At 48.9% G+C, this 27,181-nt stretch overlaps 1 protein-coding gene across 3 annotated transcripts in view; it reads right to left on the bottom strand.

Moving 5' to 3' along the window:
- LOC116951086 (glutamate receptor ionotropic, delta-1-like) overlaps positions 1–27,181 on the bottom strand; it is a 292,747-nt gene that overhangs the window by 25,022 nt on the left and 240,544 nt on the right. For all 3 annotated transcript variants that reach the window (XM_076073276.1, XM_032969471.2, XM_076073277.1), the window contains 8 exons: positions 23,525–23,698; positions 15,244–15,405; positions 13,971–14,093; positions 10,527–10,628; positions 9,250–9,447; positions 7,026–7,473; positions 6,446–6,584; positions 6,051–6,249 (listed from right to left, as the gene is read on the bottom strand). In XM_076073276.1, coding sequence (XP_075929391.1) covers positions 6,051–6,249; positions 6,446–6,584; positions 7,026–7,473; positions 9,250–9,447; positions 10,527–10,628; positions 13,971–14,093; positions 15,244–15,405; positions 23,525–23,698 — 1,545 coding nt within the window. The remainder of the gene's footprint in view (positions 1–6,050; positions 6,250–6,445; positions 6,585–7,025; positions 7,474–9,249; positions 9,448–10,526; positions 10,629–13,970; positions 14,094–15,243; positions 15,406–23,524; positions 23,699–27,181) is intronic.

The raw sequence follows: 27,181 nt of genomic DNA, 5'->3' as shown, positions 1-27,181 counted from the left end.
CTGCAAGCAGCGCACTTTGTTAACCTTTAACAGCCGCAATGGTGGTAAGCGCAAGCAGTGTTTGAACAGAGCCATACCTAATGCCTCGTTAGCGCACTGCGCTAGCAACCCGGTGACCCGAGCCCAATTAGCGGCCACGGTGACGAATAACTGAACCCGGCCTGGGCCTCGCCTAGGTCGATTCGGTCTAAAATGGTGACCTGGTGTGGTGTATAAACATCAACACTGGGGTTACACCAAGCGGCGTGGTGCTGACTCACATCACCATAGACGCGCTTGTTGTCAGATGCACCGAATATTGCCCATCGCACTTCAATCAAAGCAAAAGTGATCAATCCCAATCAAACGTCTTTTTTGTAGTCATTTATATGTATGTATGATAATAGGGTTTTTCCCCTTTTATCTGGTAACAAAACTGAAACCTTTTTACAAGGATTCATGTCTGCATTGACCACAATACCTGCAGTCAAAATGCAAACAAAAAAATACTATGATAATATATGCCTTGTCCTTGAGACTGATTGGTCCACACCAAGGGATGGCTTTCTTTTGAGCCTCGACCCAATTGGTGCTCGACCAGAGGACGCCAAAAGGCATCTAATCTCAGCTTGTTACCTGTATAAAAGACACCTGTCCACAGAAGCAATCAATCAATCAATCAGATTCCAAACTCTCCACCATGGCCAAGACCAAAGGGTTCTCCAAGGATGTCAGGGACAAGATTGCAGAGCTACACAAGGCTGGAATGGGCTACAAGACCACTGCCAAGCAGCCTGGTGAGAAGGTGACAACAGTTGGTGCGATTATTCGCAAATGGAAGAAACACAAAAGAACTGTCAATCTCACTCGGCCTGGGGCTCCATGCAAGATCTCACCTCGTGGAGTTGCAATGATCATGAGAACGGTGAGGAATCAGCCCAGAACTACACGGGAGGATCTTGTCAATGATCTCAAGGCAGCTGGGACCATAGTCACCAAGAAAACAATTGGTAACACACTACGCCGTGAAGGACTGAAATCCTGCTGCGCCCGCAAGGTCCCCCTGCTCAAGAAAGCACATATACATACCCGTCTGAAGTTTGCCAATGAACATCTGAATGATTCAGAGGACAACTGGGTGAAAGTGTTCTGATCAGATGAGACCAAAATGGAGCTCTTTGGCATCAACTCAACTCGCCGTGTTTGGAGGAGGAGTAATGCTGCCTATGACCCCAAGAACACCATCCCCACCGTCAAAAATGGAGGTGGAAACATTATGCTTTGGGGGTGTTTTTCTGCTAAGGGGACAGGACAACTTCACCGCATGAAAGGGACGATGGACGGGGCCATGTACCGTCAAATCTTGGGTGAGAACCTCCTTCCCTCAGCCAGGGCATTGAAATGGGTCGTGGATGGGTATTCCAGCATGACAATGACCCAAAACACACAGCCAAGGCAACAAAGGAGTGGCTCAAGAAGAAGCACATTAAGGTCCTGGAGTGGCCTAGTCAGTCTCCAGACCTTAATCCCATAGAAAATCTGTGGAGGGAGCTGAAGGTTCGAGTTGCCAAACGTCAGCCTCGAAACCTTAATGACTTGGAGAAGATCTGCAAAGAGGAGTGGGACAAAATCCCTCCTGAAATGTGTGCAAACCTGGTGGCCAACTACAAGAAACGTCTGACCTCTGTGATTGCCAACAAGGGTTTTGCCACCAAGTACTAAGTCATGTTTTGCAGAGGGGTCAACTACTTATTTCCCTCATTAAAATGCAAATCAACTTATAACATTTTTGACATGCGTTTTTTCTGCATTTTTGTTGTTATTCTGTCTCTCACTGTTCAAATAAACCTACCATTAAAATTATAGACTGATCATTTCTTTGTCAGTGGGCAAATGTACAAAATCAGCAGGGGATCAGGTATATTTCCCCTCACTGTACGTGTTCGGTGTACGGTGTTCACGTATAACGGGCGGAAGGTGACGGAGGGGTGGATGCAATGTGCTCTGAACCCAGTTCGATTCCAGGCCATGGGCTAACATGGTTTGGCGAGCGATATCTGAACAGGTCCTGGCCCGCATCACTTTGATCAGGACCAGCATGGTGAAGTATGGTCAGACGAACCTCATGACATAGGCCATGCGAGTAGATGTCCTTCATCCAGCAGTGGATTGACAAGGGTCATGTATATATATTTTTTTTACTGCTGTAACGCAAGAATCAGAGCTGGCCATTTTCGCATGGAATAGCTAAAGAGACAGCGAGCACATATCAACCAAGCGTTAAAGGGCGAGCTTTAATGCTGCACTTGGATTTACAATAGGTTCATTATGCGGGCTTGCGTGTGATGTGATGTAAAAGTATTAGGGCACCCACGTGGCTTCCATACAAATTAGATGAAATGAGTTGCGCACATGCACACCGCCATCAATAGACAGACCCCCTGCATTCACTGTAATGTATACGCAACGCAATATTTTTCATTGACCAGCACTGCTTACACGTTTTGGCATTACAATGCACGTATGTGTATGCAGCCATTCGTCAAGAAGTGTTTTCTGAATGCATTTCTTTGAATGTTCGTTACCATTAACGTTGCTTTCCTTCCTCCCCACCCACCCCACCCACCCCCAAATTGTTACGGTTTAAAGTCATGGTTCAATTTAAGCATCGATCATTTTACTTTGCCTCATTTAAACCATCTCGATCGTATTGCTTGCTCAATTATTCCGTCCTGTTGGCACGGTTTTCTTTTGGTCCGCTATCCCAAACAATCGATTATAATCGATTATAATCGATTGTTAATAATTATTAATTATTAAACACGACAAAAAAAACCCCGAGAGCATGTACCTGTGTACGTCAAAAATGTATTACATTGGAACAATAATCTCATTTCGATTTAAAGCTTTCGTGACTGCAATGATTCATCTTCTTTGGTTCTTTCGGTAAAGTCACGTAGAATGAGAATAAAATAATAAATTGATTATTGTGTTATTTTATTTTATCAATTTATTATTTTATTCTCATTCTATGTGACTTTACCGAAAGAACCAAAGAAGATGAATAATCTCATTATATTCAGTGTGATCGCCGGTCGGTGAGGAGCTGCTACGGTGTGGTTATAACGTTCATGGCGTGACACGGCCACAACCTGCTGAGCTCGTGTGTGTGTGTTTTAATGTTTGCTCTCTTCTCACTTTGTTGCATTTCATTTGGCTCTAAGTTTGCCTTGACCACTTTATCCGGCGCTTGCTGTATCGCGCGTTCTATTTTTGATGTGTCACTGTATTTAGATGCTTTGTGAATTTTCATTATTCGTCCTCAATACTTTGTTTCATTTTTATTATTATTTTTTTCCAGCCGGGAAGGCTCCATTGAGCTAAGCAGCTGGGTGGGGCTGGGTGGGGAGGGTGGGGAGGGGCTGGGTGGGGAGTGTGGGGAGGGGCTGGGTGGGGAGGGGCTGGGTGGGGAGTGTGGGGAGGGGCTGGGTGGGGAGGGTGGGGAGGGGCTGGGTGGGGAGGGTGGGGCGGGTGGGGCTAAGTGGGGGGTGGGAGGGGTGGGGCTGGGTGGGGAGGGGCTGGTCACCCCGTGGTGCCCTTATAAAACTCAACGTTTAACCTACTCACGCCGACTTGTGCCCGCCCTCACAGTCGGGCATATTTGCGGAATACACCACGTGGTGCCGCCGTTGACCCTGGGAATTGACCGAGCAACCCAACGTTCCTACCAGCTCCCTCCGCAGGAGAATGTGTTACAGGGACCGCCACGGTCCAGAACCGTCAGCAGGGGTGGCAGTTTAAGTGGTGACATTCACAGGATGGGAATGTGCAAACTAAGAGCAAAACATATTAACACAAATTATATACACACGCAGATAAACCACATATACACGACGAACATAACGGTGCTTAGTTATCGCTGTTATTTCTAATAATTGTATTTTATCAAAGTGTAAATAGGAAGTATGCATGCACGTTGAACTTCTTTCGCACCGTACGTAGCCAACCGTGCTAATCGGAGGTGCGGACTTCACGTGGCTCTGTGTACCGCGTTCGCTGCTTTACGGTTGCAATCCAGCGGCCACCCTGGCGACTACTGCGGCTGCCTTAACCGCAAAAAAAACACGCCGTCTGCTTCAGAGTGGACACGAAATATCCCGTGACGTCATTCATAAGAGTAGGCCATTGTGTGACGTCATCAGGGTCAATACTTGCTCTGTATAATCCCAATTTTCTCAATTGCAATTATATAGTGCAATCATTTCCTCCTACTGCGGAAACTTGACAGCAACGATCATGAAAAAGTCATGTGACGCAGTGAGGCTCACCTGGGTGAACAAGAGTGAAAAATAAAATGCGTGACATAGTCACACGTTGTTCCAGGTGATACATTACTGAATATATTTGCACGGCGCTGGTTGGTTGGGGTATCCACGTGACTAAAAGTAGCCACAGCTACGAATGAGAGGTATAATGGATGCGGTGTGCCGGATGAGGAAATCTTTTCTGATTCGCTCACTTGGACAGACCCGGATGAACAGCACTTGGATGCATGGACGCACCGAATGTGTGTTGCAATGTACGTGACGGCACATGTGGTGTAAGCATGGGTAAAGACAGTTGCATAGTAGATACACATGGAGCCAACTTAATATATGAGGCTTATAAGCCATATAAAACGGTATATGTATGATGTCTATAGGGCTAGAGTCCATCGAAATATGTCTCTGAGTGCATTGCAGCTGTTGTTCAGCAGATATTGTGATTATTCTCGTGGTATATTACATTATCGTTTCAGATTAATAGTATATCCACTCACACATGTGTGGACCTGGATAGTCACTCAACAGGGCATGTGCTATAACCAACACCAATACGTGCCATTCGCCACCCAGTGACGGTGACGTCACCGTAGCGCCTGTGCCAGGCCAGGTGCGCTTTGTGGTGCTATATGTGTTCTATACAGACACATATAGGCACCAAATTGTGGAACAGTACACTTGAGTGCCAGACTAAGGCACCTTTAAAGTTCTAAATGTGTTCGGCTGAGGCTCACGGAGTCAGACTAAGACACTCTAGGTCTCTCAGGGGCTCAACATATTCTTGCCTAAGACTCACAGATTGAAAAGGGGGCTTTAGAATTATTCGAATTCAGTGGAATCGCCGAAGCTCGAGTCAGATTAAGGCAACTTTACAAGTCTCGGGGTCAAATGTTAATTCCCAAAAATTATAAAGCCAGTATCAAGGGGAGTATAAACTTTCACTCCCTTTATGCGGTTTATAGAGCGATGACATCAGCTAGTGCTTAGTGGGTCATGAAGTTGATCATAGGCTCATAAGTGATTGCGACACCTAATAAGTATATGGCACGTGACGTGTTAATTCACATTTCAAATAAATAAATTAGGTCTATAGAGGCAAAGTATATATATGTCGACAGAACCACTATTGCATGAATCCTATACAAGGCCCACTGCTTATATCTATAGAGATACACAGTATTAGCGTGTCTGTAATGCTACATGTAGAGTATATGACGTCTCTTAAACCACATTGTATATGGCACATATGGGAGCTACATAGAGCCACCGTATATGTATAATGGTAAATACATATATATGTATAATGATAAAGACATATATATGAAGTCCGTAGGGCCATGTTGTAATGGACTCCTCAGTTATATAGAGGAAGAGTATACGAGCTTACAGACAGTTCTGCAGAGCCACAGGATACACACGCACACAGCTCAAAGAGGCACAGGGTGCGGGCATCAATTGGCAGCTACAGAGTGGACAGCGCTGCTCCGTGTAACCCCGCGTGACCCCGGCATGGCCCCGGCGTGACCCCGCGTGACCCTGCGCGACCCCGTGTAACCCCGCGTGACCCTATTTAACCCCGCATATGACTCCGCGTGACCCCGCATGGCCCAGCCTGACCCCACGTGACCCTGTGTAACCCCATGTGTGACCCCAGCGTAACCCCGCGTGTGACCCCGCATGACACAGCGTGACCCCACGTGACCCCGCGTGACCGCGCGCGTGACCCCGCGCCGCAAGTGCGGTCGCTACCCGGTGGACGGCCTCGTCCAGGTCGTGCACGCAGTTGTCGGAGCCGTTGTTGCGGCTCACGGCCTCCCACAGCTTGGCGTAGGTGCCGTGCTCGGGCCCCACGGGATTGGCGGCGCGCGCTCGCAGCTGCTCGTAGAGGCTCGAGTGCAGCACCGTGCCGTACGACATCTCCGTCTGCCTCGCGAGCTCCTGCAGCGAACTGGGGGGCGCGGAGAGGGGGGGGGGTGCAGGTGAACACTCGGAAACACGAGGGGATCTCCGTCTGCCTGCAGTGAACAGGTGAAGAACGGGAAACACGACTGTGCACACAGGGTCAGTCAGCATCACAGAGAGTTGGCGGTGGCAAAGCTGGACGGAGGGTAGGCCGGCCGGAGCGCCCGGCTGGGGTGGCGCACCTGATGGGGCTGGTGAGGCGCGACAGGGTGAGGTAGGCGGCCAGGCTGGCCGTGTAGGACGAGACGACGATGAGCGTGAAGAACCACCAGACGGCCACCATGACCCGCGCCGACACCGACATCAGCACCAGCTCCCCTCCTAGGCGCAGCGCGGAGGGGGTGAGAGGCGGGGGGTAAGGGAGGGGGGGGGATTGCAGTGGGGGGGGGGGGGGCACACAATGACGGGAAAGTAATTGTGGGAGGGAAAGACACAGGCCCCCCAGGGGAGGGTTAAACTGGGATAGAGAAGGAACCCGTGGGTGATCAGGCGTGGAGCAACCGGGGGCAGCTCCACAGGGGGAGAAGGGGGCACAGAGAAAGCAGAATCTACCCGAGGTTGGTTAAACACATCAACGAGGCAACCTGTGACCACCCTTCTAAATTTGTCGAAACGCAAGCGCGGCGAAAGCGTGAGCAGGGTGAGTGGTGATATTTTTTTTCGCACCGTGCCGAATAAAACGCGGTACGGCCAAACAAAAAAAAACAAACCGAAGAACTTCAGGGCAACAGCCGCGAGAACCTACGCCGTAGAAATGCTCACCCTGCTGCATCAGCGAGCCGTACACGAGCCACAGCGAGCCAGGCCACGTCCTCCCTCTGGCGTCCGCTGCCATGGTGCTCCCGGCCGGTCGTCCCTGAATTCCGCCGCCGCCGACGGCGCCGGCGCCGACGCCGCCGCCCTCTCGCTGGCACGCGGGGCCGGCGCCCGGCACGCCGGCGACGGCCGTTCCCCCGGGGCCTCCCCGCCGCGCGCCGATCGAGTTGAGCCTGTGCACGACGAGGGCGACGATGGGAACGCAGGCGGCCAGGCCGGCCCACACGGTGGGCGCGAAGGGGGCGAGGCACGAGAAGAGGTCGGCGTGCCGCTGGTGGTGGTGTTGCTCGCGGAGCATGATGGCCACGCCGCGGTCCATGAAGCGCTTGGTGAAGTCCACTACGCTCTCGCGCTCCGGCGTGATGGTGACGGCGCCGATGCCCACGTCCGCGCGCTGCCGGGGCACAGAGCGGCGCACGCTCGGGATGACACTCAGGAAAGGGGACGGGCTTATCGCGCCCGTGCCCGGTGGGGGGGGGGGGGGGGGGGGAAGACGCGGTGAAAATCGGAAGGAAAGAATGTATGTGTGTTGAACTTCTTTCGCACCGTACGTAGCCAACCGTGCCGAGTTGGCTTGGGCCGGCACATGCGGTTCGATCGCGAGCCGCCGCTCATTGCTCGTCGCGGTTCAATGACCCATTGCCCACCTGACCTGGCCACCCGACGGCGGACGTGATCGGTAAATAAATCAAGATGCAATAAAATAAGAAAAGCATTGTTGTTGTCTTCGTCGCATTCTACATTTCTCGGCAATCCGTGATTGGAATTGCCGAAGTTGCTTATGTATTGCATTATCGACGTTTATTGTGAGCATTTAGGTTTTAGTGGTTAAATATTGGTCTGCAGAGCCAATATTCCAGATCAACGAAGACGTTTTTTTTTAAATGTTTGCGTAAAGACACAATTCCAACGAGACGGAAGAAGACCAGATCCAAAATGTATCTTCGGCTCGCATCGCGATTCCAAATCGTGGATATTCATGGGGTTACGTGAATTCACTGCCTCGCCTGGCACACAGGAAGTTGTGGGTTACATCCCGACTCCGACGCCTGTATATTTGGAGTTTGTGTGTCTCTCCTACCGTGGTCGCGTGGATTTTTCTCTTAGTCCTACGGTTTTTCACTCCACATTTAGAATCAACATCACGCGTTTAGAATGTTTGCCTGCTATCAATTTTCACGTTATAAGCCACTTCGTTAAGCTATTATTTGTGGCCAGGTCGCTTCTTAAAAAGAGCTGTATAGCTCAGCGGGCCTTACCTAGAAAATACAAAAAAGATAGCTTAGTTTATAGTTAAGCGCCTAATTCACACCAAAACATGTGTTCCGGTTTGTGCTTGGACACACCCCCGCGTATTAACAGAACTGTTGTGTGGGCCTGACTAATGAGCAGATTCTCACAATCACGAATTACATGACCATCAGACATGTTGTTTTTCACACGGGATTTGTTAAAGTGAAATTTGGTTTTGTTTCTCTTCTCTATCACTTAAACATTAACAGGCACTGCCAGCAGAGAGTGTGGGGTGTGTGTGTGTGGTGTGTGCATCAGATTTGTTGCATCCGGTTTATCGGTGGTGATCATTTTGATTCCCAGGATCCATGCTAGAGGCCCTCGCTTTGTAATCGCGGCGCTCATGACTGCCAAATGATTGCGCGTGGCTGCCCCTGATTCATTTCCTCTCCGCACCGCATCGAGAGCACTGAGCGAGATTAAAGTTGCAGTTCACGAGCGAGGGTTATAAGCGCTGTACAGGTCATTGCACGAGTGTGTGTGAGTGAGACTCTGCACGTCTGAATGAGCCGGTAAGCAAGCGTACGCGTGTGGCTGTGCACGTGACTGGGTGTCAGTAAGCGAGTGTAAGTGTGCGTGCATAAGTGTCAGAGTGGGGAGCCGTAGCGTAGCGGTTAGCGCGCTGCGCTATGACCCGAGTTCGATTCCTGCTCATGGCTAACACCGGTGACGATTATCTGAACCTCGACTCAGCCTCAAATAAATACCTGGTGCGGTGTGTAAACATCGCCACTGGGGAGACACAGGCAGTCAGGCGTGGTGCTGGCCACCCACCCACTCGTGTACCGTGCCGGGCTTCATAGGTGCTCACTAATAGCACTTTCCCCAACAGCCTGTTGAAGGCCAAACCGTGGGATCTTTGTGCGTGCGTGCGTGCCTTGTGCAGGATCTCCCCGAGCAGGCCGCTCCAGGAGCCGCCGGGCCCCGGGCGGCCGTAGCTGTTGTCGGGCGCCTGGTAGAGGTCGTAGGTGAATCCCAGGTGGCGCGACAGCTCCTCCAGCACGTCGACGGCGAAGCCCACGAAGCGCTTGGGCTGACCCAGGACGTTGTCCGACATCATCACGAACGGCGGGTCCTGCGGGCCGGATGTCAGAGGGGGTAACGGCACTCTGGTCTTTCTGTTGGCTCTCGGTACTTTTGGCCCTTGGTCTGTTACAGGGTTGGCCACCACTGATATAGAGAGAACGACAGTTTAATTCGTGCACAAATACTGTGCAGGGTGCAGTATTAGATGCATTATGAATATATATGAATAATGAGATAATATATTAACTGAAATAACTTAAAGAATCAACTATTAAAATGTTTTAATGCCGGCATAGAAACAAACTTTATGGGCCACATTCTTTGGTTCTTTTGGACAAAGTCACGTAGATAGCAAAATAAAAATAAAGTGAATAAAAAAATGAAATAAAAATAATAAAACACTAATGTAGACTGTAGCCTGGTTATTAAGTTTGATGAGTGTACTGGCAGTCTGTAATGTAGACTGTAGCCTGGTTATTAAGGTTGGTGAGTGTACTGGCAGTCTATAATGTAGACTGTAGCCTGGTTCTTAACCTCAGTGAGTGTACTGGCAGTCTGTAATGTAGACTTATTCTTTGGTTCTTTCGGTAATAAAATAAAAAAAATGTATAATCGGTGACAATTTTGAGAGATTTCACCGCTATGTGTTATTGACGAAGTGTTACGGTAATTGACGAAGTGTTATTGCCACGAGTGCAATTTGTACGTGCATGCTATATCTATATATCTATTTTATTATTTTATATTAACTTGATGAACTTATCTCTCTTACTCTTGCATCCTGTCTTGTATTTCTTGTTGATGTAACTTGCTGACACACAGCCCCTACTGGACCTCTGCAAAAAAAAACTTCATAGCTTATCAGATTCCATCTCGAGTATAACTAAAGATCCGGATTCTGAGATGTAATCTCCCTCGCCTGGTATGAAGGAGGTCGTGGGTTCGATCCCGACTCTGACGCCTGTATATTTCCACGTGATAAGCCACTTTGTTGAGCTATCATATGTGGCCAGGTCACTTCTGGAAATAGAGCTACATAGCTCAGTGCGGCCTAACCTGGTAAAAAAAAAAAAAATTCGTTTATGGTTTACGTTTAGTCTACCGCATGCATTTGTTCTCTTAGCTCACCAGTACTGTAACCACTCTGAGGGTGACTCCCTTGAGGTTGTTCTCCAGGAGCCGGTCTCTCAAGGTTCCGTTGAGTCCGTTCTTTGGGTCCCAAAGCGCGAGCTGTTCACGGCAGACGACCGGACACAACCGACGAAACGGCCGCTGTCACGTCGTGCTAGTGCAGGTCGCCCAGGATCCACAGCGTGATTTATGGCGTCGGCAGGGTGGGGATAAAAAAAATCGAGACGGTGATTTCACCGTAAGGTCTTACAGTTAAACAACACAAAAGTTTTGGCTTATCGTTGGCGGAATGTAATCGGGTTCGTTGTAAGGCACGTGGAGCTTTTTTTTATTTCATTTTATAATAAAAAAAATATATAGTTTTCTCGAAATAAGAAAAACGGGGACAATAAAAGCCATTTATGAAAAGAGCTGCCGTGCACATAAACTGGTTGGCTGAGCCGCGCTCGGACCCGCGACCACCATAATACGTTCTGTACGTGCTACAGGCCGGGAATAAGAATCTTATCTACGTGGGTATGTTGAACTTCTTTCGCACCGTACGTAGCCAAAGGTGGGGGAGAAGGACAACAAACTAAACAATCTAGACCTCAAATTGTAAATACGTATCAAATCGTAGGTACAGTGACTCATTACATCTAAATAAGGCGTTTTTTGTTAACAATTACGACAAAAAACCCTTTTTATTCAGCAGTGAAATTGACCCTTTTGTGCAAACCGAGGATAACATCACATGATCGACCGCCTTTCGATACAATGTGAATTCACGTAGCGTCTACATTCGGCCGTATTTCAACCACACCGCAGAAACGGTGTGTAGGAGGGAGTAAGCAGCGCCGTGGTTCGTGGCCTCAACTGTGCACCCGGTGACCTCCGAGTTAGAATTCCGGTCACGGCCAGCATCTGTGACGAGCGATAAATGAGCCGGTTCCTGGCTCTCTCCCATTTCTGCTTCACCAACCCACAATGACCAATGTGGTGAAGTATGGTCGAAACCCCCCATGGCTGACGGTGGCATTCAGATGCCTTCATCTAGCGATGGACTGAGGACTGTTAAGTTATGCCCGTACTCTAAATGTATTGTGTACACACGTGAAAGGCTATACATGATCAAAAATTAAGTGAGTTTTAAATTGAAAAAAAAAATCTAATTTCATAACAATCGCAATGCAATTGAATTATTTAATGCATGTTAGATTTGATGACTCACGGTGAGGGAGAAACAAGGGCGTTTTAGTGTGATGGTGCACAATAAACGTTGGACTGGCCTACATTTCATTAACATAAGAATAATAATAACAATGCCAATGATTTACCTAAGAAAGCCTCATGGAGTGGTGAGACTGTTCCTCAAGGGTCTTGCATTTGGATTGTTTGCAGATGATTGTGATTCAGCGAATGATGCAAGTTTTAAGGAAGTTCCTCCTATTCCCGCACCACCGATTAGCTCGGTTGGCCAAGTACGGTGCGAAAGAAGTTCAGCATACATACGGGTCGCCGATTCACTTCAGCTTCCAGGCCTGGCAGTCGAAACATCGGTGCAAGTTTCTTAAATGCCCTCCCCGCCTCTGTCCACTCCGGTGGTATAAATGTGGCGTACAGCACTTTCACATCCTTTAAGATGTCTCTGCAGCAGGGAAGAGTAGGCCAAAACAACCTCAAGTGGATCTCCCTCTAGTGTATGTGTGTTGAACTTCTTTCGCACCGTACATAGCCGACCATGCTAATCTAAGGTGCGGGGGGGGGGGGGGGGGAAGGGCAACAAACTAAACACAAAAATCAGTTTCGTAGAAATGAGCTTTCAATCTAGATTCAAAAGTGCATAGCTCCAGTGGCTTCCGAATATTAAAAGGAAGAGCGTTCCAGACGGCCGCAGTTGTGTGTAAGTGCGGCAGTACCACGGTGGACCCCCGTGCGTGTGCGATGGTAACTTGGGTAGGCAAATGCAAATGGCCACGTACGGTGGCGAAAGAAGTTCAACATACATACAGAAGAGTTATATGGCTGAAATGTGCCATATACACAGGCCTGCCTACGCTTACGACTAGATCGATCCAAAAGCAAAACTTTTATGGAAGTGGGCCAGTGGAAATTATTGCATGGAGCATGATTCGTTTTGCTCATGAGGCCCGCCTCAGCCCGAATTCTGAATTCTTTAAATGAGAATAACGAACAATCAACTTGTAACGCGCACGGCATCGATTGACTCGGAGGCACGAGAAAGCAAGGACAAAAGTGGGAAGACAGCCGGAGCGATGAGCCGGCGCCAACAATTGCCCAGGGTCTACAGACCCCTACAAAGATGCGTTTTCGGCCAATTAATGAGTGAAGAGGAGATCTGGAGAACACAGAGAAAACCCACGCATAATCCAGCACTGTGGAGGCAAGGGTTGGTGGATCACACATATGAACAACCCAACCGGCAATAGATACCCATTGTAATGAATATTCATTCATTAATCCCCCCCCCCCCCCCCCCCCACGTGAAGGGCTCACAAGCGACGTCATCACATCTATCCCTCTACGGAACGAAACAGGAGGATTTCTCCACAAATCTGGCTGTCGCCAGGTAATGTTGTGGCTTTGCCCTCCAACACACCGGTGTGCTGTACTAGTAACGAATTGGCCACGTTCTGTTTACGTGACAAACCTTACTAATTGGCTGTGTCGGGTCGTGGCGGGGTTGAACGACACATTTATATTTACGCGATCTAACCCAAAAAAACCTTTGTTATGGGTGATATTGGTCGCGAAAGCCTACTAGGTGTTAAAATCTCGTCAAACTCCCTCCCCGTCAGCGTCGAGCTGTCATAACCCTGGGCTTGTCACAAGGCGGCAGTGCGGCAAGATGCGGACTACACCTGTGCCATCTGCATGGGACAGACCGGTGGTGGGTCGGCCAAACCAAAATAACAAAGTTGGAGCCATTTTTTTTTAAGAATTCAGTGAAGAAAACCCCTCGATACAGGGTGCATCAGAAAAAAAAGTTTTCAACACTTCTGAGAATTTGCAACAACACCACGAGAAATGTGCCTCCGGGCTCTGGTTGCCGACCCTTGGGATAGAGCGTTGCTGCCTCACATGTGTGGGGTTTGCCTCCGGGTGCTCTGTTGTCCTCCCACATGTAAACACTCCTTCATTGGCCAATAACGCCTTAACATATGGACAGGACTCCAGAGCTTCGGGTGGGAGGGGGGAGGGGAGATTTGGCGGTGGCACACCGCGTGGCAAATCGTTTTTACCGCTTGCGACGGGTGAACGCCAGAACCGACGGGAAGTGGGTGAACTTGCCCGAATAGAACTTGCCCGAATAGAACCAAAGAGTAATGTCCAAGTAAGAGTACCCCTAGCACTCGCTTCGTTACGTCTGTCGCCCCCGCCCCCCACACACTCTGACCATGAGCGTGCGTGTTCATCGCGGCGATTGCGAGTGCTCATTACCCGGCGCACGGTTTTCTCCTGGCCGCCGTCGGCGTAGCTCGTGCCCAGGACCTCGAACTGCACGTTGGGGTTCACGCCGAGCTCATTAAACTGGAGCTCTCCCGTCAGCCCCCACACGCGCCCCTGCCAAACCCCCGCGGACACAAAGAAAAAGGATCCCCCGTGGAGCCTTAACAGACTGTCGGGGGCAAGTGTTGTTAGCGAGCACATATGCAGGGGACACACGCACGCACAGACACTGGTAGATGCGCGTGCAGCAAATGCACACGCAGGTGAATGCAGATACAGCCAAGGATACACAGATAAAGACATAGATCCTCCGTTGAGCCTCAACAGACTGTCGGGGGCAAGTGTTGTTAGCGAGCACCTGTGAAGAGGCACACTCATCCACGCACAGACGCACGCAGATACGAACGCAGGTGAATGCAAATAGAGCCAATGATGCACGTAGATACAAAGAGAAAGACAAAGATCCCCCGTGGAGCCTTAACAGACTGTCAGGGGCAAGTGCTGTTAGCAAGCACCTATGAAGGGACACACGCACGCAAAGACGCACGCAGATTAATGCAGATACAGCCAAGGATGCACGTAGATGCACAGAGAAAAACACAAATCCCCCCATATACCCTTAACATTCTGTTGGGTGAAGTGCTGTTAGCGAGCACCTATGAAGGCCGACACGGCACACGGAGAGGGGTGGGGTTGGCCTGTCTGTGCTTGTGCCATCACCTTACAGAGAATGATAGCGCAGTGGCTAGCGCATTGCGCTACGAACCCGGCGACCTGAGTTCAATTCCCGCTCAGTTGTGAATATCTGAACTGGGCCTGGGGCATCCCGAAGATCGACTCAGCCTTAAATCAGTCCCCGGCCGTGGTGCTGGCCACCCATCCCCTCGTGTGGCATACCGGCCTTCATAGGTGCTACTCGCTATAACAGCACTTGCCCCAACAGTCTGTTCAAGGCTATATGGGGGATCTTTGCCTCTGTTTTGCCATCACCTTGCACCCAGCCAACAGCAGCAGCTACATTGGCAGCTCTGCGGACGGCTCGCCGCCGCGGTCGGCTCGCCGCCGCGGTTGGCGTGACACCACAGTCAGCGTGCCACCGTAGTCAGCGTGCCACCGTAGTCAGCGTGCCACCGCGGTTGGCTTGCCACCACAGATGGCGTGCCACCGCGATTGACGTGCCACCGAAGTCAGTGTGCCACCGATGTCATCACGCCACCGATGTCAGCGTGCCACCGATGTCAGCGCGCCACCGCGAGCGCCCCACCTGGCGGATGACGTCCAGCATGGAGTGGCCGCCGTTCCAGGGCTTGGTCCAGCGCTTGAGGCAGCTCAGGCTCGCCATGCTGTGCCACTTGCGGTCCTCCAGCTTCTGGTGGAAGGCGGTGGTGAGCAGCACCACGCTGTCGTAGATGTACAGGCTGCTCACCTGCACGCACGTACGTACGCATCCGCGCACGCACACACATGCACGTACGGACAGACACTACCGTAAATACAAGGTGGAACAACATGCGAGGACAAAGAATCACGTACAATAACAAAGGCTACACATATCCCTATAGAACACACATAACCACGTGCTAACAGAAATAGAAACCTTACGACCACACAGAAATCACACGTAAACTTAGACAGACTGATATATATGCACAGACACATTCATGTATGCTCATCCAACTAAGTAGAACTCGTACATAAACAACACGTATACATATTGTCGTGTTCTTTGTGGTTGCATGCATTCCATACAATTGAGATATCTAATTGCAGAAGTGTTACGTGTGGCTGTATGCGGATCTATGTGCTTTGTGTAATATGAATTATCATCTCACCACCAGGTGGTGAGATGTTATCTGCCTCGTCTGGTATGCAGAGGAAGTCGTGGGTTCGATCCCGACCCTGACGCCTGCTGTATATTTGTAGTTTGCCTGCTTTCTCTCCACATTTACAATCAACATCATGCTTTTGGAGTATTTGGCTAATGCTATTAATCATCACGTGATGATGAGCCACTTCGTTGAGCTATTATTTGTGGTCGCCCGGTTGCTTCTGATAAAGAGCTACATAGCTCAGTGGGCCTTACCTGGTAAGGTAAAAATAAAAGAATAGTTAAGTAAAATTTTGATTTAAAGCTTTCGTGACTGCAGGGATTCATATTCTTGGTTCTTTCGGTAAAGTCACGTAGAAGGGAAACAATAAAATAATAAAAATACAAAACATTAATATTCTCACGACGGCAATTTTTCTTGCTGTGGTTTTCACACCTGATGATGATTGCTTGTGTTGCAGTCGAAACGTCGTGAGAATTTAAATGTTTTATATTTTTATTATTTTATTGTTTCCCTTCTATGTGACTTTGCCAAAAGAACCAAGAATATGAATCCCTGCAGTCACGAAAGCTTTAAATCAAAATTTAACCGCCTCTACAGGAAGGGTTTCCACATAACTTTGAGATCCTTCAACAAACTCCAGGATAAGAACGCTCAGCTGATCGAGTCTCTCACCTTTCTGAAGAGATGCCGCGACTCTGGGGTAATACCAATCGCATTTACACTGACCTCTGTTGCTGTAACTTCTTCTAATGCGAAACGAATTATTTCCTGAACTAGCTTAGCTCTTATCTCAGAGAAAATCAGACTTGTATATGCGCCGAACTAGATCAGTTAGACAAGACACTCTACAAATCACACTTATCATTGACGGCAACAATGTCCACATCGGATTGGGAACATGTAGACAATATGACTGCCTCTTCAGCTGCCACTGTCGACCAAATGTAAGGACAACTTGATTTCCAAATTTAACCTCCTCTCCAACAAAAGACCGGACCCACACACCAAAAAGCTAGACGTTAACAAAGTCGTAATTAATCGCAGTAACAGTTATATTTCCGATGGTCTGAAATCCGTTTTAGCTAAATGTCTAAACTTTGCAGTCACACCTAAACACATACCAGTTAATGATATCATTGCCCAAGTAGACGTGGCTCTCAAGGGCCTGAATCACATCGCTGCAGACGTAGCAAGATCTGAAATCGCTGCAACCCTCAAAAACGCTAAGATGCCAGCTAGCAACCTCAGCAAAGATGAGCGGTTTGAATTATATAAATTAAAAAAGAGGGATGACATTGTCATCCTCTCAGCCGATAAGGGCAATGCCACTGTGATCATGGATAAAATAGAATATAACAACAAAATCAAGAATTACTCAACGATGGCAGATATCCAAAAATAAAAAGATATCCCACCAACAGCCTCGTCATACAAACCAACAAAATCATTTCTGATTCAACCACATTAATTGATCAAACCAAACAGTTCTCGTTGAAATCTTCTGCTGCCAGGCCACCAAGATTATACGGCTTACCAAAAATACATAAAGTAGATACACCCCTTCGTCCCATCGTCTCTACTATCAACTCCCCCACCTACAAACTGGCTCATTTTCTGTCTGAAATCCTGCGGCTTTTCACTGGAAAAACCACCTCTGCGGTACAAAATTCTACTCTACTGGCATCGACAATCACAGGTATTTCCTGTCCCCAGACGACCCGCTTGTCAGTTTTGATGTAGTTTCCTTATTCACCAAAGTTCCTGTACCTGACACCATCGCAATCATTGAAGACTTGGGTCATCAAGGACTAAACACTGAGGTACCCCCTCCTGGTGAGACACTGCTTAACCAATACATACTTCACTTGGAATGGAACTTTCTACAAACAAACTGAGGGCACCCCAATGGGCTCCCCCCTATCTCCGGTTGTTACCAACATTTTCATGGAGAAATTTGAGACTGACACCATCCAGACTGCCACTCTGCGCCCAACTTTATGGAAGAGGTACGTGGATGACACTTTTGTCATCTGGCCACATGGCTGGCCTGCTCTAGACCAATTCCTCGACCACATCAATTCCATACACCCAGCCATCAGATTTACCATGGAAGTCGAAAAAGATGGCAAGCTACCTTTTTTGGATGTTCTAATAAAAAAGAGACCTGATGGTTCAATGAGCCACTCTGTCTACAGGAAAGCTACCCATAAGGATGCTTACCTGAAACCGGATTACCACCACCATCCATCCCAGAAGAATTCCCTCATCAAGACTCTGCACCATAGAGCCCAATGCATATCCGACCAGGAACACATAGCCAGTGAACTCAAGCACGTACACCAAGCTCTTAAGGCTAATGGTTACTCCGACTACACAATCCACAAAGCTATCACTCCAACCATGAAGAAGGACCCTCTTGAGGAGCCTTTCAAAACCATCACTTTACCCTACATTGAGGGGATCACAAAAAAGATCTCCACAATCTTGAATAAACACAAGATCCAGGTCTGCTTCAACACATTACATAAAATCCATGATCTGGTTCCGTCTGTAAAAGATGTGATTCCGGACATGCAGTACCCTGGCGTTTACAAACTAAGTTGTCTCTGTGGTCGTAGTTACATTGGAGAAACCAAACGACATGTCTCGGACCGCATCATTGAACAGAAAGCAGACCTAAAACACAGTAGGACCAACAGCTCGGCCGTGGCAGATCACTGTTATAATTCAGTAGGCTCACATGATATTGACTTCTCCAAGACAGATGTTCTCTGCAAGCCATCTGGCTACCATGAGAGATTCGTTCATGAGGATAGCCACATATACAAACACAGAGACAATTTCAACCGAGAAGATGGATTCTGGCTTAGCAATCATTGGAAGGATTTAATAAACCATTTCGGGTCTTAATTGATTGTTCACGCTTACGGTGGCTTTCAGACCGCATCCATTATTTTCGTCTCCCCCCTCCTCTTTTCCGAACATAGATGGACTCGTCCATCTGAATAACTGCCAAATCGCTCTCCGTGGTGCTAACGTAAAAAAAAAAACGCCACTTTTTTCAAATTTTCTTGCTGTGGTTTTTACACTTGATGATGGTTGCTTGTGTTGTGTTGCAGTCGAAACGTCGTGAGAATTTTATTGTTTTATATTTTTATTATTTTATTGTTTCCCTTCTACGTGACTTTACCGAAAGAACCAAGAATATAATAGTTAAGTAGTTTAAATAGTAGTTTAAATAATGCCCTTTAGCCAGGGGAAACTCGTTGAGTCTCAAAACTTTGTTTTCTCTCACGAGAGGCCTTTCACCGGCATGTTTGGTAAATTTAATCAACGAGTTTGTGGCATGTGGGAGGGAACTGGAGTACGTAGAAAAAAAGAAAGAAAAAAACACGCCAATTGATGAGAGGAAATCATGTTGTCCACACTTGAAATTCAAAAAGCTACCGCTGTCCCGCCATCGCCTAGTCACCTTGCAACCCGTGCCTACTCAAGCAGTCTGGCCATCCACTGCTTGTGAAATGACACGAACGACGAACTACTAGAAAACAGTTTTTATTAGCACACAGTAACAATACTAGTTCCGGGCTTCCTGCTTGATCTCGAAGCTCGTCCCTTCTCTCAAACGTCACCTCAACCTTGTGCTCTGCCCTTTTATATCATTCGACCCCCCCCTCACCTAATGTTTTTCCCCTGGCCAATCCCTGTCCTTCCCTTCTAACGGATCCCAAGCGTCGCCTCTGGATTCCACTTTGTTTCCCGCCTATTCTCGTTAAAAAAACCTTTTCCTCCAATCACAGCAAAAGACTGCCCTACGACTAATCACCGTGAAGGTCTCTTTACGCAAATCGGAGACCTTAGGCCTAATTTTGAATAACCGTTAGGCTGCACATTGGCTTGGGGTGAGTGTTTGTTAATTTCGGTAAAATCACTTGTACTCCACCACGTTTGCATGGAGCCAAGGAAACTCAAGCTCCACAGTCGCGTCGCTCTCCCTGGCACCGCGGACGTCTCCATGTATTTTAGTCAATTCAATTTGGATGCCTCTTTGGGCCGGAGCCCAGATTGCTTGGGCCAAATTTAACTTCTCTGAATTCCTAATGCAATAATTGCTGCAGGATTGAGGAAATAAATCATCGCACGTGTTGGATCTGAAAATACGGTCAGTTGGTGAGAAGACATTTAATTAAAAGATGTATTTATCGTACAACGATAAAGATTTAACGTTGTTTTTAATTTGTCAGCAATGTGGGTTTTCATCTTCTGCTCACGAGTAATTCTGGGACAGTCTTACTTGGAAGGAGTGTTTTTGGGAGAGTATTGCCCAAAACTCAAGTGACGACTTTAGTAACTTGAAAGATTAAGGAAATGCCACGATTTTTAAAATAAACTCCTATATTTTTTTTGTTTACCAAAGCCGCTCTTACAATTTGACACTTTGCTAGTATCTATAGTTCTCGCCTGGCTAAATAGACTCGAATTGACTTGAACCCCGTTTGTCTTTCAATTGGAATTATAGACAGGAACAGTGCCCTCCAGATCATTCGAGTTGATGTGGTGCAATTGAGACCAGCTTTTGAACTCCTCAATCCTGATGTGACAGGCCACATTCAGGGTGATTTTTAGTTGCCAGCATTAAACAAATACAAGGTGGGCCATAAGTAACGACCTGATTTGAAATAGCGGTATTTTGTGTTAAAATGTTTTGTTGACTTTTTTTGCAGAAATAAAGAAGCATGAAAGTTTACGATGAACCAGAAGACACCTCAGCAGCGTGCAAGAATAGTTTAAATTGATTTCAGAAACAATTGTTCAATTTTGATTTAAAGCTTTCGTGACTGCAGTGATTCATATTCTTAAAGTCACGTTGAAGGGAAACAATATATTTTATTGTTTCCCTTCAACGTGACTTTACCGAAAGAACCAAGAATATAACTGTTCAATTATTTTTACTTTTAAGACCCGAATTGCTCCAACTCCGCACCGTATTCGGGCGTTGATTTACCGACTTCAAGGAATCAGGAACAACGGGCGATGAAAAGCGTCGTGTTGGCAGACCTCGAACCGGTCGATCTCCAACTTCTATCGAGCAAGGGAGGGAGAGCGTCAATAAGAAAAAAACCCCGAAGCATCGACGAGGAGATGTTGCGCCGCTCAATTGGGGATCGCACGATGGTCGCTGCGGCGAATCTTGGCACAGGACTCAGCTGGTGCAAGAATTGCAGCCCAGAGATCATCAAAGCCGCCCAGAGTACTCGTCTGCTTTCATTGAACTTGCAGACCAAGACGATTGCTTTCATTGCTAATTTAATGACGTCAGATGAAGCACATTTTCACCTTAGCGGCTTTGTCAACAAATCAAATTGCAGGTTATGGGGTTCGTACGTAATTATACTGGATCTCCATGAATGAAATAATTTTCTATCATTTAGAGTTTGTGTTTTTATGTAATTTTTGTAAAAGTTTTTGGCAGAACAAATCAAGTGGTTACTTATGGCCCACCCTGTATGATCACACAGGTTACCTGTGTGATAAGCTACAACCACACATCACGAGCAGCACACACAACCATACACAAAGAAGGTAGGTGGCCAGGCCCATGCCCGGCCACCTTTGTCTTTCCAGTGCTAATGTTTACACATTGCACCAGGTACTCATTTGAGGTTGAGTCGATTTATGGGAGGCCCAGGATTGGCTCCAAATATTCATCAGTGGTGTTGGCCGTGAGCGGGCCAGGCCCATGTCCGGCCACCTTTGTCTTCCCAGTGCTAATGTTTACACATTGCACCAGGTACCCATTTGAGGTTGAGTCGATTTATGGGAGGCCCAGGATTGGCTCCAAATATTCATCAGTGGTGTTGGCCGTGAGCGGGAATTGAACTTGGGTGGCTGGGTTCGTAGCGCAGCGAGCTAACCGCCGCACTCCCACTCTCCACAACCATATATATAAAAAGATCCCCCGTGTAGCCTTAACAGACTGTATGTGCAAATGCTATGAGCGAGCACCTATAAAGACCGGCACGGCACACGAGGGGGTGGGTGGCAAACGCCACGCCCGGCCGCCTTTACCTCCTTAGTGGCGATGTTTACACATCGCACCAGGTACTCATTTGAGGCTGAGTCGACCTAGGGAAGCCCAGGACCGGTTCAGATAATTCTCACCGGTGTTGGCCGTGAGCGGGAATAGAACCCGGGTCGCCAGGATCGTAGCGCAGTGCGCTAGCCGCTACACTACCACTCCCCAATCACACAGACACACACAGACACACCGCAGACTCCATGACTTGACGACGCAGACACATACACAACCACATTCACAAATTCAAGTGGGATGTTGAGAGATGGGCAAAGCGCTATAAATTTTACTTCGCGTGGCACGGATTTGATGCAGTCCTTACAGTAAATAATATAAATAATTGGCATCACCCTATTTATATTTATATCGTGGAAGAGTGTTTCAATGAAAAATAACCTTTGGTTGGATTGAAATGGGGGGGAGGGGGGAAACACACTTTACATAATGGATTTCTAGAACATTTGCAAATGGGATTGTATTTGAAGATGCGGGGAAACTGACACAATGCGACAAAGAAAACACAAACTTGGGCTGTGCGTTTGCAAGGAGATGCAGACGAGGTTGCATACTGATGTACTTGGAAATTAGCCATCTCTGCACTTCCATAGCACAAAGAAAGATTTCACCTTCATGCGTGCGTGTGTGCGTGGGTGGGTGGGTGTGTACGTGTTGACAAAGATCCCCCGTATAGCCTCAACAGATTTTCTCGGGAAAGTGCCGTTCGACTTGACAATTCAAGTTCTAGACAAGCAGAGTGCACTCCAGATGATTGGAGTTGACCCATCCATTGACACCAGTTATTTAATGGATTGTGTTCAATCTGTGTGTGGGAGCGGCGGTGCAGTGGTTAGCACACTGCGCTACGAACCCGGCGACCCGAGGTTTAGCCAGTGTTCATATTAACTTGAATGTGTCTATGTTGTGTTGGTGGCAGACGCGTGCTTTACCTGGGAGGACATGTGGCTCAACTGGGGGGGAGGGGGTAATACGTGACTCGCCTGGGGGGGAGGGGGGGTAACTTGTGGCCTATCTAGGGGGTGGGTAGGTAACACGTGGCTCACCTGGAGGGGGGGTAACACGTGGCTCACCTGGGCGGGGGGGGTTAACACGTGGTTCACCTGGGGGGAGTAACACGTGGCTTACCTGGGGGGGGGGGGTGTAACACGTGGCTTACCTGGGGGGGGGTAACACGTGGCTTACCTGGGGGGAAGGGTAACACGTGGCTCAGCTGGGGGCGAGGGGTAACACGTGGCTTACCTGGGGGGGAGGGTAACACGTGGCTTACCTGGGAGGAGGTAACACGTGGCTCAGCTGGGGGGGAGGGGTAACACGTGGCCTACCTGGGGGGGGGGGGTAATACGTGGCTCACCTGGGGGGGTAACACGTGGCTCACCTGGGGGGGTAACACGTGGCTTCTCTGGGGGGGGGGTAACACGTGGCTCACCTGGGGGGGGTAACACGTGGCTTACTTGGGGGGGGGGGGGGGGTAACACGTGGCTCAGCTGGGGGGGATAACACGTGGCTGACCTGTGGGGGTAACTCATGGCTTACCTGGGGGGGTAACACGTGGCTCACCTGGAGGGGGGGGGTGGGTAACACGTGGCTCACCTGGGACAGGGCGGTAACACGTGGCTCACCTCGGGGGTCATGTAGGCGGGATCCTGGGGGTCGCAGAGCGCCGGCGAGACGTGGTGCCCATCGCGCTCGCACCTGTGCGCAGGGTCGCGCGGTGCGGGGAACACCTGGCGCAGCACGGTGAGGCGGCCGACGGAGACGCGCGCCAGCTCCTGCACCTCCACCAGGCTCACCTCCTGCGCGGAGCGTCAAGCGCACTCCGGTTACCCTCGTGGCAGCGGCGGCTCATGGCTGGCGGCCCAACAAAGACGGCGGTCGCCGCATCGCGCACTTTCGGATGCGCTTCCGCGGCCGTCTGGAACGCTCTTCCTTCTGATATTGGTAAGCCACTGGAGCTGCGCACTTTGAAATCGTCTAAATTGAAAACTTATTTCTTTACAACTGCTTTTTGTGTTGCGTTTGTCGTCCTTCCCTTGCACCGCAGATTTAGCAAGGTTGGCTACGTATGGTGCGAAAGAGGTTCAATGTATATACATGCATACAAATTCGGGGACATAACGCAGGTAAGATAAATGATACTGACTGTTAATAAAAGTAAGTGCGCCTCGGTGCGACGCATCATGGCTAGAAGGGACGATGGACATTGGTCAAGAACAGTGATGGAGTTGGAGCCTAGGGATGACACCTGATAGGGATGACACCTGATAGGATCTTCCACCTAGGAGATGGAGCAACGAAATCGACACGCCTACAGATGCTAAGCAGAACTATGAGATGGCTTCGGGAAGCCTGCATCCAGCAGTGGATTGATCATGGCCGATGTCGATGTCATAAATAGTAACATAGCCATAATTAATGCACCCAGACCAGGAATTAAATTAAAGGATATCGATATGGTGGATATCATTTCACAAGCAGAAAATAATTAAAACACAATGTGTACTTCTCGTTCAATAACCACAAATTAAAGATTTGGCCCTTCCAATTAAACAGCAACATTCCGCACAGCGGAAAGCTCGCAGAGCACAATTAAATTCCCCTCGGCAAAGTGTGGACGTTTATTGGACGCCTTCGTCGACTCAACATTTCTCCTCCCTTTGCCTCTTTTTCATCTCTGCACTCGCGCGCGTCAGGGCTCGCTCGCTCGTAAACGACAGGACGGCGGCGGCGGACATCGACGACGCGCCAGCAACACGTGGTCATCCGACCGAGCGAGCCGCGTCATAATGGACCCCCCCTCGATAATAATGATCGCAACTCCCGGCCGACAGTTGCGTAATTGTCACCGAGACGGTGTCCGGGCTGACGACACAGGCGGCGGCGGCGGCGGCGCCGGCCAGCGGTGACGCGGGCGGACAAGGGAACGGCAGTGCGGATTATCGACGGGTTTATTCGAGTGGCTCATCGACCCCCGCTGTTAGGAGCAATGATTTCTAGCCCCCCCCCCCTTCCTCCCTGGTCGTCAAAACCAGCGTGGGGGGGGCACAATGCACAAACGCGAGGGGCTCTCAGTCGCAAGATGTTTTTTGCCCGTCGTGACCCCCCCCCCTAACTCGCTCCCAAAGATCTTCGCAAACTCGCGCAACGCGGGCACGGGCGTTGAGGGATTTGCGCCGTGAAAAAGAATAATAATAATAAAATAATTACTGTTGGCCGAAAACACGCCAAAGGCAGAAATTAGTTTTTGATTGATTTCGAGTTGCTGGGCTTTCTGATTATTTTGCGCGCCATCTGGCCCATCGTGCGATACTGTGATTGAGGGGCCCTCCGAGTGCCGCTTGCTACTTGGCCTGGCCATGCCTGTGTGCCTGCGTGCGTGCCCGCACGTTTGCATGCACTTCCCGATGTACTTCTCTTTAATAACTCAAAGGCCAGCCGAGCGAGAATGGACGCGGATTTCAAGACGGAAAACTCCGTGTAGCCGACAACAGTTAGTTCTGCGAGCACTTTCAAATAACCTAGGGCTGGCATTGTGACGGGCCCCGGGGAACAATAAAAGCGGAGATCCATTTGTCTTCAAACCGAACACGCGGTGGGAATGGACACGGTGGCAACGGTGTTGGCACAGTCACGCTCGCGGATGGAGCGCTTCAGAGGGCAGCAATACAAGAGGATCCGAGTGATTTTCCTCCTGAAGGATGTATCTCTGCAAGACACGACTTGAAACAGGCCTTCCCCCCCCCCCACCCCCCTCCCCCCCCATGGTTTTCCTGTCCCGGTCAGAGGAAGCAACTGTCTGCTAAGTAACTAGCACAGGCCGATCCCTGCAAGAACAACAAACAATAAACAAGCGACTACCACCCTTTGCCCAGAGAGAGAGAGAGGGGGGTGGGAGGTCAAAAAGTTTTTGACGGGTAGGGTAAGACAAAAAAAAACGAAAAATGCACGTGGGCGTACACTCGCCGAGTTCCGGTACTGGTGCCAGTGAGTTCAAGAACGGGAGCCAGTAAGGTCAAACCGCTGTCGTGCTCTGCTATTTTAACAAATGTAGAAGGGATTAATAATCGTCTTCGTAATAGGCTCGGTTGTTATAATAAAAGAGAATGAGGTGGGGTTGGTGAAGCAGTCATTATCGCGCTGTGCTATGAACTCGGCCACCTGCGTTCGATTCTCGGCCCGGGCTAACATCAGTTGGTGCGTGATGCCAAGTATGAATAAAAAAAACACATTTCCATTGTCTCGCCTGCAAACAAGTGCATAAGCGTGCACGCACAGGTCGGTGAAATTGTTTGACAGATATGAAACACTCACAAGTGAGATCATAAAACACAACAATAGCAATCACTGAATATGTTGTGCACAGATGCTGCGTGAGATCTGCAATTAGGGGGCACCGTTGCGCTCACGGAATGGAACACTGTCTTCGAGATGGAGCAAAGAAAGCAGTTCGATTCAGGTGCCAGGTGAATCGTTCCAGCGCAGACTCGTGAGAGGTGTCGGCGGCTAGGGTGGGAGGTCTTCAGCCAGCAGTGGACTGACCATGGCTCATGACGATGCTAACGACGTGAATTGTCGGGAGTGTGATCGGAGAGAGACGCCTTCATCTGTTCACCGCACCTCGTTGTTTAGGGGCATCAATGCGGAGAGACGGATATGGACGCGGGGCTTGGACCTGTCCCACTGGAACCTCTTATCAGTGGACGAGGCGTTATCTTCCAAGCGCACATCGCTATCTGGGTGTCCGAGCGGAAATCGGCAGAAAAAAAAAACTGCAGACGAACACGCACGCGGGCGGCTTTAATCACCTTCTGCCGCTCGTATAATTAAAGCAACGTCACATGTAGAAAAAAAAGTTGTTTTTGTATTCGTCTATTTACTCTTAAACGTGTTTATTAACGCCCATCTGTATCCGCCGCCGAGCATCTCCGTGGTGCAATTAGTGTCTGGGAGTTTGACTCGTGGGTTCAAGCGTACAATAATGACAAAAAAAACATGGATAGTTTTTTTTTGTTTAACCAAATTCTTACAATATCTAATTCCCTTTTGGCTCCGGTGCAAACATTTGTTGTGTTGGCGTGTCAACATTACGTTAACAGATTCGTGGGAGGCACGGTGGGGGAAGAGCAAATAATGAAATAAAAGCATTGTAACCTGTCAGAAAAAAAGTCCCGGGAGGAGATGGCATTCGATGTTGTCACGTGAGATGTCGCGCTCCTCAACTCAAATAAGTCCCCCACCAAATCGTCCGCCGCCAAATAGTCCACCACCAAAGTCCGCTA

Source organism: Petromyzon marinus, chromosome 41 (assembly GCF_048934315.1).
Source record: "Petromyzon marinus isolate PM22_M1 ecotype Great Lakes invasive population chromosome 41, UKy_Petmar_22M1.pri1.0, whole genome shotgun sequence".
Classification (NCBI taxonomy): Eukaryota; Metazoa; Chordata; class Hyperoartia; order Petromyzontiformes; family Petromyzontidae; genus Petromyzon; species Petromyzon marinus.
Note: the sequence above shows the minus strand (reverse complement) of the source record. Positions and strands in the feature narration are given on the sequence as shown.